This window comes from Halichoerus grypus, chromosome 7, assembly GCF_964656455.1.
Source record: "Halichoerus grypus chromosome 7, mHalGry1.hap1.1, whole genome shotgun sequence".
In the NCBI taxonomy this organism is placed as follows: domain Eukaryota; kingdom Metazoa; phylum Chordata; class Mammalia; order Carnivora; family Phocidae; genus Halichoerus; species Halichoerus grypus.
Genome location: NC_135718.1, coordinates 150,047,357 through 150,062,706, shown reverse-complemented (window position 1 = coordinate 150,062,706; position 15,350 = coordinate 150,047,357). Strand labels below are relative to the sequence as shown.

The window sequence follows — 15,350 nt, the reverse complement described above, 5'->3', positions numbered from 1 at the left end:
GTTGAGTGACTCCTAGGAAATAGGAGACCCATGCTTGGTACTTCACATATATAACATCTCTGACCCCAGTAACAATCCTGCAGGTTTATATGGTTATCCTCATTTTATGGATGAGGCAGTTGAGGTTGCTCAGAGGTTGAGTTCCCCAAGAATACCCACTTGAGGAGTGGAGGAGAAATTCAAAGCCAGGTCTGTTTATTTTCAAATCCTAAATTCTTCCCACCTTTCACACAGCGTTATAGGCAAGCATGCCTCACAGATTTGATGGAGTAGTAAAAAAGAAGTTTCCCTCAGACTTAATTTCTGTCACCAGAAAATTTAAAATCATGCCAACCAATGCAGCAATCTGTTTTTTGATACTTTTATTATTTTTACATGCTTTGCAGTGCACTTGAGTGGTACATTTTAGAGCTTTCCATTCAGAAAAGAGAGTTTTAGCTATTTAGTGAATTGGATCTTACAATTATCCTGACCTTGAGCTTTTCAAAATGTTGTTATTATAAAAATTATTGCCAAATGCTGCTAATATTTTGTGGGAGAGAAATTCTTATAATTCAGACATAGCCTTAGAATGGGGAGTATTTTTGAGAGGATATGAAATTTGCTAGTTTAAGAACACTGCCCTTTTCTTCCTTCAGCAGGAACTCGGGGAGTGAGCTGCAAGTGTATTACGCATCACCCAGAAGTTATCAAGACTTCTTTGAGGCCATCCGTAGAAGGGGAGACACGTTCTATGTTGTGTCATTTCGAAGGGTAAGTTCACTTTGAAAGAATGAAGAAAGTATTTTTGAGTACCTGCTGTGTACAGGGCACTGGGCTGACTACTGTGGGAGGGAAGGAGATGTGAGGTAGGAGGCCGTGTAGATACGTTATGTGAGTGGAACCTGGAATACATGCTTGTTTCTGAGCTGTTGAGCATGGTGAAGACGAACATAGAATTGGTGTCAGGCAATGAGTTTATATTGAGAAAATAGAACCAGCTTACTGATTTTGATTCTTTGTCATTCCTATATCTATACTGTTTGTTTTTAACAAAAGAAGTAAAAACATGAAAATTTTTTAGGCTTTGTGGTGTTAGTCCTGTCTGGTTATTGAGAAATAGACTTCCCAGATGTGGGATTAAGGTGAATCATGGACTGATTAATATGTTAATGTGAAATGTTTGGATTTATGTTCCTAAGACTTCCTATTCTTCTTTTCTCTCTCCTTCATCAGACATTTACTCCAGTTGGTGAAGCATGTGTTAGTTTATGCAAAAGGCAATGTTTGTATGAGTACTTTTGAACGTTACAAATGCTAGATTAAATGGAAACAAGATGCAGAGCTATTTGCATTCCATCTACTTTTCCTATAAAATGAAAATATATTTTTCATAGAGTTGCCATGTGAATGTCTCTGTTAGAGCGCTGTGTATTAAACCAGGAACACATGAATGAGTTAGAATTCCTCGGAGGTTTGTATCCTAGGCTTTTCTTTTCTTTTTTTTTTAAGAATGTAGAGGGGGCCCTGTTAGAAATAAGCACATGCTAATTGTAAACAATTCATTCTCTGATTATTGTCACCATTCACTATCTGAAATTCTCAGTTAACTCAGTTCTTTTCCTAACATATATATACATCTAGTAGCTCAGAATATTAGGATCAGGGAACTTTGACAGTTGAAGATTAGAGAAATCAAACATGTCATATATTTTTAGCTGTTAACCAAATACACTTGGAGATTTGGAATACTTTTGCAGTGCCATCTCATGATTTCTGCCTTTTCACAAGATTCCTCGTGCTCAGCTTATTCTCTCAGACATAATTGGTATATTTCCATACTGAGCCAGCCTTGAAGTTCATTTCCAGCAGCAAGGGGGCAGCTGAGAACAGGGTTTCAGCAAGGCTCCAGCTGTATTGGCTGCTGAGAACTAAGTGTTTGCCTTGTGTCGATGGTCATGTTAAAAGTGGAAAGAAAAAACCAGTGTATGTTTATGGAAGCTACCAGAGAAAAGTGTTTTTAACACTCAAATAGCTGAATACTTTTTCTCAGGTTCCAGATAATTTCTCTATTATTTTCCCAAAACAGTATATATAGTACATACTAGAAGTATCAGTGGTCATGCCATGGGTTGAAGCTCTAGTTAGTAATGTTTTTCTAGGGAAGAGAACAATAATCCTAGCTTTAAAGGGATTATATATACAAAGGAAGATGAATGGTATTTTTATTTTAAATATATACATTATATTTCTTGTGTTTGTAAAAAGCTCTTTCTCTTCAGTTTACTGTAAAAAGTGCTGTTGGAAAATTACTGATTTCTCCCCACTGCCCCAACTTTTTGATGTTCTAGAAGAAACAGTCTTTCTTATGTTGTGGAAAACTGTTAGGACTATCTGGCACATTCTGTTTGGATTTTTTATTTCCTAATTACTGATTTATCACATCTTGGTGTTTTATATCAAGGAAAAGTGAGGATGAACCTGAACTTCATTAGGTAACAATAGTTAGAGACAACATCCTGTTTCATTTTTTCTTGTTTTAACAGCAGGGCTAAGGAAGTTAATTTTATCATGATGACTGTAAACTGTGTCATGGGACAGGAATTTGGTTCTTAAATGCTGGATTGTTTTTTTTGTTCTTGGTAAAATGAAAATGAAAGAAGTAATGACCTCATGCTTGGTTTTCACTTCCATTTTTCAATATAAAATATTCTTCTAACATTTTCATTAAAAAGATGAGGGGCATCATTTCTTGTGCAGAAGGATACAGGCTTTTTCTCCCACTTTGGTTCTTAATTTCATTGACAGAAATTACTATAATTGATACCATATGATTGCATTGGAATTTAGGAAGTACAGAGGTTCTAAAGCCCCTAAGGTTCGTCTTAGTATAAACCAGACATAACAGAGCCAGTAAGCAAGCTGTATTGCTTTATTTTATAAGTGGATATGTATTTAATAAAATATTTTAATATCTAAAAAAGTAGAAGTAGCCATTGACTGTTTAGTATACCATTATTTAATAAACTTTCTCTGTCCCAGACTTCTACCTCCTCACACCCCACGTTCCCGCACTCTTTAATCACATTACAGTTGAGCTGCTGAAATAATTTTCTCCAAGACTCACTCTTGGATAACTACCGACTTCCTGTTACAGGCCAGCAGGAAAGAATGCTTACGATCCCAGTAATCCTGTCGGAGGGTCAAACCTTTTCCTGTTCTTTTGACTTTGCTTTAAGTTTTTGCCTCCAACACTGCAACTCCCTCTACTCCCTTTATTTAGTTCCAGGTGTTCATAACTTATTTTCTTAGAGGTATTTTGTCTTTTTCTCCTTTCTTTGACTTGTTTTACTATGATTTGGAGCCTGGGTGGTGGAAAATAACGTTTTCTCAAACTTCTAAGTCACTTTGAATGTGGTATAACTGATACATTAATAAGAAAAAATCCAATTAAGTTTAATGTTTTTTTTTTTCTCAGTGCTTTCATATGATAGTCTGTTTAGGGAGGGAGGGGGTAAATTAAAGAATATAATAAAATGAATTCAAAAGCATGGGACAGAAACAAATACTCAAGAAGGCTTTTGGAAGGTAGGACAAGAAAGTGCTTCCAAAGAGGGGAGGAAAGATAACATTGAGAAAAAAGGCAGGAAAATGATATTTACCTTGTCTGTAATTCCACTAAACATTGAAATATTATTCTAGATGCCACTCTCTTGTCTTCTAATAACTAGAGAAAGGAATTTTTATCTTTCTGGGGGCAGTTTCCCATTAAGAACAGGCTCTCTTTGATTCACGTGGCTGTGAATGTCAGTTCACCATATCTTCATTCTTGTTTGAGATGTCCTTTTCCATTGAGATGGAAGCCTAGTTTTTGGAACATGATGTATTTCTTCTATATTTTCTGTTTTCAGTACGTGTCCCTCAAATCAAAGTCAGACACTTAACATTGTCTTTTCATCTGTTTCAGATACATACATAATGTAACACACATAAGGAAAACCTGAGCTCTGGCTATATGCCTGCCCAAGAGATGTTTCTCTCCCCCTCTTCCTGAGTACTTTATGCATTCAAGATATAATACCATGCTCTTTTTGAGTATTTTATGTATTCTTCGATAATAGTACCATATTTGGGTATTTTACCCCTTGGTCTCTTATAAAAAACTTATTAGCAGTATCATATATGTGGCATGGATTCTTAGGGTAACCTTAAATAATAGGGTCTTATTGTAAGATACATGGGAATTGAAGAAGCATAGGAAACTGGCTCAGCAGCCAAGTAGTCCCTCTGTGCTTGTCCTTCCTAGACTGGAATGTATGCTAGGCCTCACAGAGATTGCAGTAGTGGCTCGCTGTCATTCCCGATCCCACGGCAGCTCCAGTGATTCTATGTTAGTCTTTTTCACACATCGCTCATTCAGACTTCCCAAATAGAGGATCTGATTGTGTGTATGTGTGTGTGTGTGTGCGCACGTGCGTATGTATGTATGTGTATATATATCATCTCTTACGTAGAATCTTACATAGCTAGCCTGGCTCATGATTCATGGTCCATTCATTTGTGACCAGGGAAATAGAGTTGATTTCAAATGTATTCTCTTGCTTTGTAAGCCAGCAACTTTATGCAGAAGGAACAGCCTGGGGCCACTCTTCTGAAAAAATGATTGTGATGCGCCTTTAGAGCTTCATAAACTGTTTATTACACTCTACAACCTGGCTTTAAAAAAAAAAAAATTCTTATATTGGTCCCTAATTGTTTGACCTAAAAGGCTTATCTCCTTGTCTATATCCTAACCCTCTTAAAGGCAGGAAGTGTCATAGCTTTTTTATTACCACCCCTGACACTCAGCACAATGCCAGCCACTCGGTGTTTATTAAACAGAACAATTTTAGGTAATGGTTCACTAAGAGAAATCACAGTGATGGAAGTTTGTTGCTTTTCAAAATCATTTAAAGGGTATTTTTGCATCTACTTTACCAATCCAAGGAATAGCATAAGCAGTGTGAATTTTAACAGAAAATTTAGAGATGACCTTTCTCCACTTATGGTTGCACTAGCCAGAGATGCATCAGCTTTGTTCTAGTCTCTGAATCTAAGCTTTAGAGCTGAAGAAATCATCTGGCTGAAAGTTTGACTATGAAATGTTTAACAGTCACTAGGTAGAACTTTGCGGTGCTTACATCCTCATTTTTTAATGTTTGGCAGAAACATTTTGGAGGAGAATATTGTTAGACATCATTGCTTTTTTTTTTTGGAGAAGAGATGGTGTCTAGTACCTGTAGATCCCAGCATCAAGAGCCAGAAACCTGAAACCTTGGACAAAGTACAGAAAAGGCTCTAATTACTGCAGGAAGGTTGACTTGTGATGTTTTTGGTTCAAAATGTTTGCCAAAGATTGATTCCCATGGAGGGCCATAAAAAAGAATTTCACAGAATAACTATGATATTTTCTAAATGTAATGCCTGGATTAACACCTAATATATGTTTAGAAGAATGGCATGGGATTTTTTTGATGCATATTATTTATTTCTTGGGATTACTGCTTAGTGTATATATACAAAATCGTCAGAGGCAAGAGGAATTTCCTTAGTAATCCACGGATAGTAGTCACTTTATAAAGTCTACTTCAAAAGGATACAGCTCCTTTTGTTGTGGGACCTCACAACTGAAGCATACACATCAATCTTGGAGTTTGGCCATTTTCTTATCTCCACTTTCATTGTCTTTTAGCCAAATTCTTTCTCTAGATGGAAAAAAAAATGTGAATAAATGAGTTTGGAAAGATACTTGCATTAAAAAAAGTCTTATCTCAGAAAAGAGACTTTAAAAAAAAAACTTTTAGCAGGCCTTTTTTTTTCCTTTTTTAAAGATTTTATTTATTTATTTGACAGAGATAGAGAGAGAGCACAAGTAGGCAGAGTGGCAGGCAGAGGCAGAGGGAGAGGGAGAAGCAGGCTCTCCACCGAGCAGGGAGCCCGATGTGGGGCTCGATCCCAGGACCCTGGGATCATGACCTGAGCCGAAGGCAGCCGCTTAACCGACTGAGCCACCCAAGTGCCCCTTAGCAGGCCTTTTTCTAATGTTTTTAACTTACTTTGAAATATATCTCACTCAGGCTTGAAACACATTATAAAAAATAGAGCAGATTGTCTGAGTATCCACTTAATGATTAAATCAGTACGCTCTCTTCATTTTCTCTTTCATTTCATTTATACACAAATGCTGACACCTTCAGTGTATACGACCGTTAACGGTTTACAAATCTCTTTCCCATGCATAGTCTTGTTAGTTCCATACATATAATTAAGTACTCCTAGTACTGTTTTTTTTTTTTTAAAGATCTTATTTATTTATTAGAGAGAGAGAGCAGGGGTGAGGGAGAAGGAGAAGCAGACTCCCCGCTGAGCAGGGAGCCCCAGTGCAGGGCTCGGTCCCAGGACCCCAGGATCATGACCTGAGCTGAAGGCAGACGCTTAACTGACTGAGCCACCCAGGTATCCCTCCTAGTCTTGTTTTACAGGTGAAAAAAATTGAAGCAAAGAAAGGTTAAGTGGCTTATCTAAGGACAAAAGAAGTGTAAGCAGTAGAGCTAGGGCAATAATTGAGGTGTTCTAATTTAATACAGTGATTCTTTTCTTTATGTTCTAGTGCTATATTTTAGATATATTGCAGAATATGTAAATAGCATAATTATTACTCTATTCCTCTAAAGCCAGTCATGTTTCTTTGCCAAATCTGCTGAGCAGTTTTGCTGGAGTTACTGAATAACAATTCACATTTTTTGTTTATTACCTGATTATAGATGAAGTACTTTATTAGGTTACACTTTCATGATACTAGAGAAGAACCTGGGGCGCCTGGGTGGCTCAGTCATTAAGCGTCTGCCTTCGGCTCAGGTCATGATCCCAGGGTCCTGGGATCGAGCCCCACACTGGGCTCCCTGCTCGGCAGGAAACTTGCTTCTCCAACTCTCCCACTCCCCCTGCTTGTGTTCCCTCTCTCGCTGTGTCTCTCTCTGTCAAATAAATAAATAAAATCTTAAAAAAAAAAATACTAGAGAAGAACCTGATGGTCTGCAAGATTTCAATCAAGGGATAGAATATAAATAGGCTTTGAAAGTTTTGGTTTCTTTTTAAAACAATCTGGGGGGGGGGAATCTTTGTGTGTATTAGCCAAAATAGACACCCTTATAATGATTGGTACCCTAGAATGTCTCATAGAGAAGAGTGGTTTTTGTGCATGTATAAGTGCATTTTGTTATGGATTCTGTATCTGGCTTGCCAGATCCTCGAGATCAGAAACTTTTGATCTCAAGCTCCTTGTTAAATATGAGTTACTGTTGTGTGGTTTTAGGGGATTTAGTCATTTGTTCCTTGGCTCTATAGCAGATTGCTAGCTAACATAAACATATCTATTATTTAGACTTTTCCATGCAAACTCTAAAGCAATTTGTTTTACGTTTGAAAAATGATTATTCAGTAGTCTCTGTAACTAGACTTGCATATAGAATAGCCCTGGACACAGAGAACTTCTAATTCACAAAAAATTTAAAGTCTTCAGAATTCTCAGGATGGTGGACAGATCCATCTGAGTCAGGATGATTTTCCAGCTGTTCACTATTTGTGTGCTCTGTTTAGCAGTCTTTATTTTATAATGTGTTTTTCATGTGCACTCTTTAATCTCCCTTTTCAGGTTGCATGCTTTTTCTGGGCAGGGATAAAGTCTCTTTATTCTGCTTTGTCTTTCTACAAGGTCTGCTGCAACCCAGTCTACTGTGCCGAGCAAGTCCTAAGTAAATGTTGGCTGCTCAATCCACTGCTGATGTGTGCCCTTTAACCTTATTTTTTATATCCTACTGTTCAAAAAATTACTAGAGGTGGAGTTTACAGAAACGAAGAAATTTTTCTCAATGAATGTTTAAAATTACTTTTGTAATTCAAATAACAATGAAAATTTTGAAAACACACAGTCTACTTTGATGTGGTTGGAGTCTTAACTATAGAATAAGTCATTTCTGAAAGACCAAAGTTACCCTGAAGAAAGGTGGGATTTAGGAATTGATAGCTTACAGTTTTGATAGTTGCCTTCTCATCAAATTTCAGATTTTCTAATGAGGGAAAAAAATATTTCCTGAAGGCACAACCTCATTCTAAGAATATTTTTTTACATCATGAATATATGAGGGGAAAATTTTTTTTTTTTAATTTTATTTATTTGACAGAGAGAGACACAGCGAGAGAGGGAACACAAGCAGGGGGAGTGGGAGAGGGAGAAGCAGGCTTCCCGCTGAGCAGGGACCCCGACGTGGGGCTCGACCCCAGGACCCTGGGATCATGACCTGAGGGGGAAAATTGTTTTTTAACAATTTGTTGATGCGGACTTTAGAGACCTGCATTCCTGCCCTGATTCTGCCACTCACTGTTTGCTGTGTGACTTTGGACAAATCATTTATCTCTTCTGTCTTTTCTTTCCTTATCTGTAGAGTGATGGAGTAGCTTTTCACTTTCCTTCCAGCTCTAGAAATCTATGGTATTCTTCTGTGTGTGTGTGTGTGTGTGTGTGTGTGTGTGTGAGAGAGAGAGAGAGAGAGAGAGAGAGAGAGTGTGAGCGAGCACTGTCCTGTTAGAAATCTGTGGTATTGTGTTTGTTTTTGAAGTTACTAAAATAATGCAGTCTAGTGAAGTTAGTACAGTTAGAGGGTTTTGGAAAACAACTATCACAAAAAGTCAAGTTACAAGGTGGGCCCATAAATTAATGAGTTTGATTTTTTAATAGCTGGTGTTCTTGTAATTTATTTAATAATCACTCTCATAGTGCTTATAATATGCCAATCTTTAATCCTCATAATATCCCCATGAGGTAAGTACAATTATTATCCTCATGTTGCAGGTGGGGAACTTGAGGCACAGCAAGGTTTTTAATTGTCCAATATGACATAGTTCGTAAGTGAAAGAGTCAGAATTTAACCAAGAAAGTCTGGCTCCAGAGTCTGTGTTTATGATCATTTCCCTATATTGCCTTTCTAGAACTTTTGTATCCAAATGCCTTCTCTTTCAAAGTATTCAATTTGGAATTTAATTCCATGGATCTCTGTGTTCAGAACATATACTGAGTTGCTTCAGGTTAATTTTCCAAAGAGAACAAGATCAAAGACAAAGCCCTGTGGAAACCCAGCCACATGCTGCATAAAGTAATAGTGGAGGAGGAACGGCAGCTGTAGCAGCAGAGGAAATGATTAGAAAGAGAGAAGGAGAACTGGAGGAGTGTACTACAGATGAAGTGAAAATAATTGACTTGTTTATTTTCTTTTAAAACATGGAGGTTGAGGAAGAGAGTTCAAAAAGGAGGTGGTCAGCAGTACTGGACATTACCGAGCTCACTGAGAATGAGAAATGAGGAAAACTCATTGGTTCTGTGTAAACATGGAAGCCATTGGCGATTTGAGATTACAGTTGTGGTGGAACGGATTCAGAACAGAATCCAGACTAGAGCCAGTTAGGAGACAGTGTGAAGGAAATTCAGTGGTGGGTTTGGTAAACTTGGCATTGAAGGGAAGGGGGTTTGGCTTGGATATAGTTAAAGAGAGGTAAGGCGAGCACATGCGCACGTGTGTGTGTGTGTATGTGTGTGTGTGTGTGTGTCCGTGCTTTCAGGATAGGAGAGCTGTAGAGGTAAAATATAAGGCAACTGCAGACCATTGTGGTTAATTTATATATATTGAATGTAAGAAGGGAGCGTATATTTTATTCTTGACAGCTGTTTTGAAAGAAAAGAAGCTAGTCACCGTTCCTCATTTGTATTAATGTTCTTCTGTTTAAAGCAGAGCATGGAGAAAGTTGAACAATTCTTGTTTGTTTATTTGCAGTGGGACTACAAAAAAATAAAAGTATGGAATTAAAACCAGATTTTTAAAAAATAAGGTCATATTTAAAGTATTCCTTGAGACATCAGTTCTTCTAAAACTTTTTTTTTTTTTAAAGATTTTATTTAGTCATTTGAGACACAGAGATACAGAGAGAGGGAGCATGACTAGGGGGAGAGAGAGAGGCAGGAGCAGACTCCCCACTGAGCCAGGAGCCCGATGCGGGACTCGATCCCAGGACCCCAGGATCATGACCTGAGCCGAAGGCAGACGCTTAACCTTCTGAGCCACCTGGGCGCCCCAAGTCTTCTAAATCTTAAAGAGGTGTGTTTTAATAATGGTGAAGAGTTGGGGCACCTGGGTGGCTTGGTTGGTTAAGCGTCTGCCTTTGGCTCAGGTCATGATCCCCGGGTCCTGGGATCGAGTCCCCACATCAGGCTCCCTGCCCAGTGGGGAGTCTCCTCTCTGCCCTTCTGCTCCTCTTCCTGCTCGTGCGCTCTCTCTCAAATAAATAAAATCTTTAAAAAAAATTATAGCGAAGAGTTTTAAAAAAATAAAAGTTGATAGAACTATTTCTAATTTAATTTATACATGGATGGTCTTGGATATTTTGCCTCATATAAAGTCAGAAAACTAGCAAAGTAGGCTGTTAAATCATTTTATGTCTAAACAAAATTCAGTTTAAGCTTTTTGATGATGTCACATATCTTAATTATGAAGGAAGCAATTATGGTTAGGAAAAGTTGATGATGATTTATTATCTGACTCAGGATTAAGGTCTGAAACACTCGTGTCATTTCCTCCCCTCCCCCAAATGCGGTGATTTGTTCATTTTGGACTCAGATTTAACTTTGACACCATCAGCAAATCTGAACACTGACACTTAGTTGGTTTTTCCTGAAAATCCTAAGGCCAGTAGTAGTGGGATATTTATTTTAAGGCATTGATGCTAATCTATGAAGAGCCTATTACGAGTAGGCTTCAGAAGAGTTTTCCAACTCCTAATATGGGAAACACTTTGGAAGCCAACAGGTTGGATGATTAGCTGAGACTAGGAGTGTAGAGTATGTCTAACTAAATAATTATGTGATTCTTTGCTTAATGTCCGTTTCCTTGCCCGGCCTTAAGCATCCTGAGGGCAAGAACTGTCTCTGTCTTAGTCATCACTCTATCCCTGGTATCCACTGTAGTGCCAGGCATATTGCAGATATTCAGTAAACGTTGAATGAATGAACAAACCAACAAACTGGATACCAAATCCATCCATTTGACACCATATTCTGAAATAGTTTATATCATCACCATAATGTGATAGAGAATTTGTGATAGACCAGCGTCTTGACTCTTTTTATCAGGGCCATCTATGTCTCATCTATGTCTCATGGTAAATCTGAACACCAGTCTTTGAAAATTAATGAATTCAAATGCAAAGGTTAGTTACCATTTTGCATGAGAGAAGCTATACACTCAGGAAGATCTTCTCTGTATTTCAAAGTTGAAACACTGATGACAGTAGTACATGGATAGAGAAGATTATTTTTCACTTAGGATGCTAAACAGACTGTGGTGTCATTTTAATCTCCAAAATTTAATATGCTGCTGACTGAATAAGCTCCATATTTATGGGGGCCCATTTATAATGTATACCATGGTTTCCCTAGAAGGATGGGAAGATGTATTTTATTTCCTGCAGATGGAAGATATTCAAGAAAAGCTTTTCGACTTAAATTGTTAAATCTTCCATAGCCTGTATTTTGAATAATTTTAGAGTCATCTACATTTGATCATAGTACACCTAGAAATAAATCTTGAAAATAAAACTAAAATATATCCTACAGAATAAACAGGCCTCTGTTATTCAGTTTACGTTTTATAGCTATTTCTCTTCTGATTCCATTTGTTATTGAATAAGAATTCAATAACTTAATCTATTAAGAATGAGTCTGCCTTGGAGGGGGTGTCAGATGTTTACTTTGAAGTCTCTTAAAGAGACTGGTTGCCTTCTCCCTATAAAATGTGCTTTGAATTAGCAGCTTTTCAGTATCTATTCTGGTGGAGGTAAAAGCAGTGTGAACTAAAGAGAATGATATATAGTCAAAAAACAATTTTCCCTTGACTTTGAAATGAAGAAAATCCAACTCAGAGCTATGTAGGCAGACATTTATTTGGTCAGATATTTATCCCCTCATTTTCTGTATGTTTCACCCTGACCTTTCAGTCTTCTATTTTGCCATCAGGCCTTAAGACCCAACTGAGTAATAAGAAAGTGGAGATCCTTAGATTGATGTAGGTCAGTGTTTCTCAAACTTTTTGGTTTCATAACGCCTTTATAGTTTCCAAACACAAAGAAACATTAGTGAGAAGAGTGGCATGGTCTTAATGTTATTATGGATCTCTTTAGTATATGGCTAAATAGAATCCAGCTGGATTCTTGTATCTGCTTCCGCATTAATCATTTCTTTTTGGTTGAAATCTGTAAAGAAAACCTGGCCTCACACAGATAATGTGGTTGGATACGGAGGGAATCTTTTTAAAGCCTTTTAGATAATTGTGCATATTCTTTGATACAATACCATTCAACAAGACATAGTTTCTTAAAGGTTAGCTGCAGTGTAGAAGCCAAATCTATGAACTGTTAGTACTCTGATACATTAAAATCCATTGATTTATCTTGCACTTTGGATCTTTTACCCGTGCATGATTTTGTAACATCGCACATTGGTCATTTGGAGAATATTGGCTAACTGAGTTATGCAGATCTTTTAAATGTTCACACATTTTATTATTCATTATTTAAAAAATCATTCTTTTAAGACCACTACAGATCTTACCAGAAAAGTCTTTAAGTATCAGGAAGCTGTTAAGGTTATGGTAGCAGATGCAGGTTTTCTAAAATTCTAGTTTTTCCTTGAAGGTTCAAATTTTACCATTGTCAAAAATATTGTCAGTTGTTTTCCTTCATTTTCAAGTAAATGTCTATCAGATACCCAAATCTAAATAGCTATAGTTTGTCCGTCTGACATTCTTTAAAATAAACTTGGTGTTCCATTAAAAAGTGGCTGGTACAGCTCACAACTCAATTACACAAATTATTTTCCTCTAGACAACCATTATACTTTGTGATGCAGCAGAAGGGCTTTATGTGTATTTCCTGTTTTGTCACACAGAATATTAAAAAATCTACTCAGAGGTCAAGATTTAATAAAGTTAGTAATTTTTATTGGTTTTATCAAGGCTATCCTTCAGTTAAACTTTGTGTGCAGGTGTGAATGTATCTGAACAAGGGGTGATAAATAATATAAGGAACTCTAATAAGTTGGGTCCCATCATGTTGGTAGGGCACAGAATTGCTTTCGCACCATCAGTGTACCTATCAATGTATGTATCAGTATAGTTTTTCCAAGATGAATGATGAGATTCAAAAAAGTTATTCAACCCTAAATATTTTAGTACTGCTTTTGTTTGTTGCCAACCATTCCCGTAAAAGATCTTTGTTGCTGATTACTTGGAGCTCCTGTCAAATGAATATAAACAAAACATCAAGTGTGTAGATTCTTTTATTGGTAAAACAAAAGCACAATTCTGTGGTGGAAATATTAACTTTGTCTTCATACTCGCAGCTAAATCTTTAATTTGATAAGTTACTGTATGATTGGAAGGCAGCAATGCCATGATTTCTCTTACTGATTCGTAAGCAGGCACTGAGCAAGGTCAGCTCTCCAGGATTTTATGTTTCTCAGCTATTGTATGTGCATAGCCCAACATGTAAGATCTTTCAGTGGTCTTCTCATTTCTAGTATGAAAGGCTGTAACAAATTTTAATTTTTAAAGAATTCATCACATCTTTGTTTAAAATAATCAGCTTTTTCTTTCTTTATATATTCTAGATACAAGTTCCTTATCAGATACGTGATTTGGATACATTTTCTCTCAGTCTGTTGCTTGACTTTTCAGTTTCTTATTGGTGTTTTTCAAAGAGCAGAAATTCTTAATTTTGATGAAGTCCAATTTATCAGCTTTTTCTTTTATGGATAGTTTTTGTTGTAAGAATTCTTTACATAACCCAGAGTCACAAAGATTTTCTCATGTTTTCTTACAAAGTTTTATAGTTTTAGGTTTTATATGTAGGTCTGTGATCCATTTTGAATTAATTTTCGTAAATGGTGCAGGGATGAATCAAAGTTCATTTTTTTGTATATGGAATCCAGTATTGTATGATACTCAGCGCTGTGTTTTCATCCAATAGCTTTTGATGGAAGAACTAAAGCAAAGCCAAGTTTAAAAGGTTATACCAGGCTGTCAGTTTCCTTTGTGTTATCCTTAACTTGTTAGGTTGTACACTTTGCTGAACTTCTTAAAACAGTATCCTGTGATTGAACTTCTTCAACTTCAAATTTCCAGTCTTTATACTTAACCAATGAAATGTTATTTATACTCTTTGGAAACATAACATATACTGTAGATAATTATAGCAAAAGTGTAATGGGGTAGCAGAAGATATTGCCAAACCAAGATTCTGGAGACCAGATGAAATAAACACATGACATGTGCCCATACAGATCACAGTGGTAGGAAATACACAGAAGAGTAAGTGAAACAGGAACTAAAATTAAAGAAGTGTCTTAGAAGTGTCTGCTACTTTCTGTTTAATCTGCTAGTATTTTCCCTTTATTTAAAAAGAGAGATGCAGAATTAGACCCTAGAATTAGTCTTCTAAAAATATATGTATTGTGTATGTATGAATATGTATATATACACATACATACACATACACATATTTTAGGATTGGCTTAAAGAGTAGAAAAATAGCACAGGGTATAGATAGTTCATCCTGTAGCATTGTGCAGCCTTATTCAGAAGTAAGAAAAAAAAGCCTTTCCACTTAATCATGAGTCATTACTTTTTAGTTTAGTGGAGAAAGTCACTTCTGGGGGGCTGATAGAGCATTTTCTGGTAGGCAATCATGAGGCATGGACTCTGGAGTCAGGTGAATGTGGATTTCATCCAGCCTTGTTCTACTGCTTACAAACTCAAAGACTATAAGGAAATGCTTTTCAGAGCCTCAATGTCCTTATCTCTAATATAGTAATATTAATAATTACTTCTTTTAGGTTAATAAGTTTAAGTGAAAAACCAAGTACCAGCACCGTACTTAACACATAGTAGGTGTTCAGTATATGTCTGTCATTAGGGGCTTGACCTTTGAAGGTTATATGGCTTATGGTTGGAAGAACCTATAAATGGATAGGCCAAGGGGAGATTGTTTTTCATTAGATGTAGCACAGTCATCCATGATCCCTCCCAACCTCAGCTCCCCATAGAGATCCATTTTGATGCTATTATTTTCCTTAACTTCCATCAACAGACAGAAAATTGGCACATTTGGAAAGTATGAAATCTGCAAGATTGTACAGTGGCTTTTACATTACTGTATTATCTAGGTTTATGAAGGCTTGATTTAGATAGTTTAGATTTACCCTTTGTCCCTTTTGGGGAGAAAGGGAATCA

The 15,350-nt window shown here is 36.8% G+C and overlaps 1 protein-coding gene across 1 annotated transcript in view; it reads left to right on the top strand.

Annotated features, from left to right (window-relative positions):
• Nucleotides 1-15,350, top strand: part of ATF6 (activating transcription factor 6) — a 209,362-nt gene that overhangs the window by 94,911 nt on the left and 99,101 nt on the right. Inside the window, exon 14 of the mRNA XM_036103526.2 lies at nucleotides 642-753. Within this exon, the coding sequence (XP_035959419.1) occupies nucleotides 642-753 (112 nt within the window). The remainder of the gene's footprint in view (nucleotides 1-641; nucleotides 754-15,350) is intronic.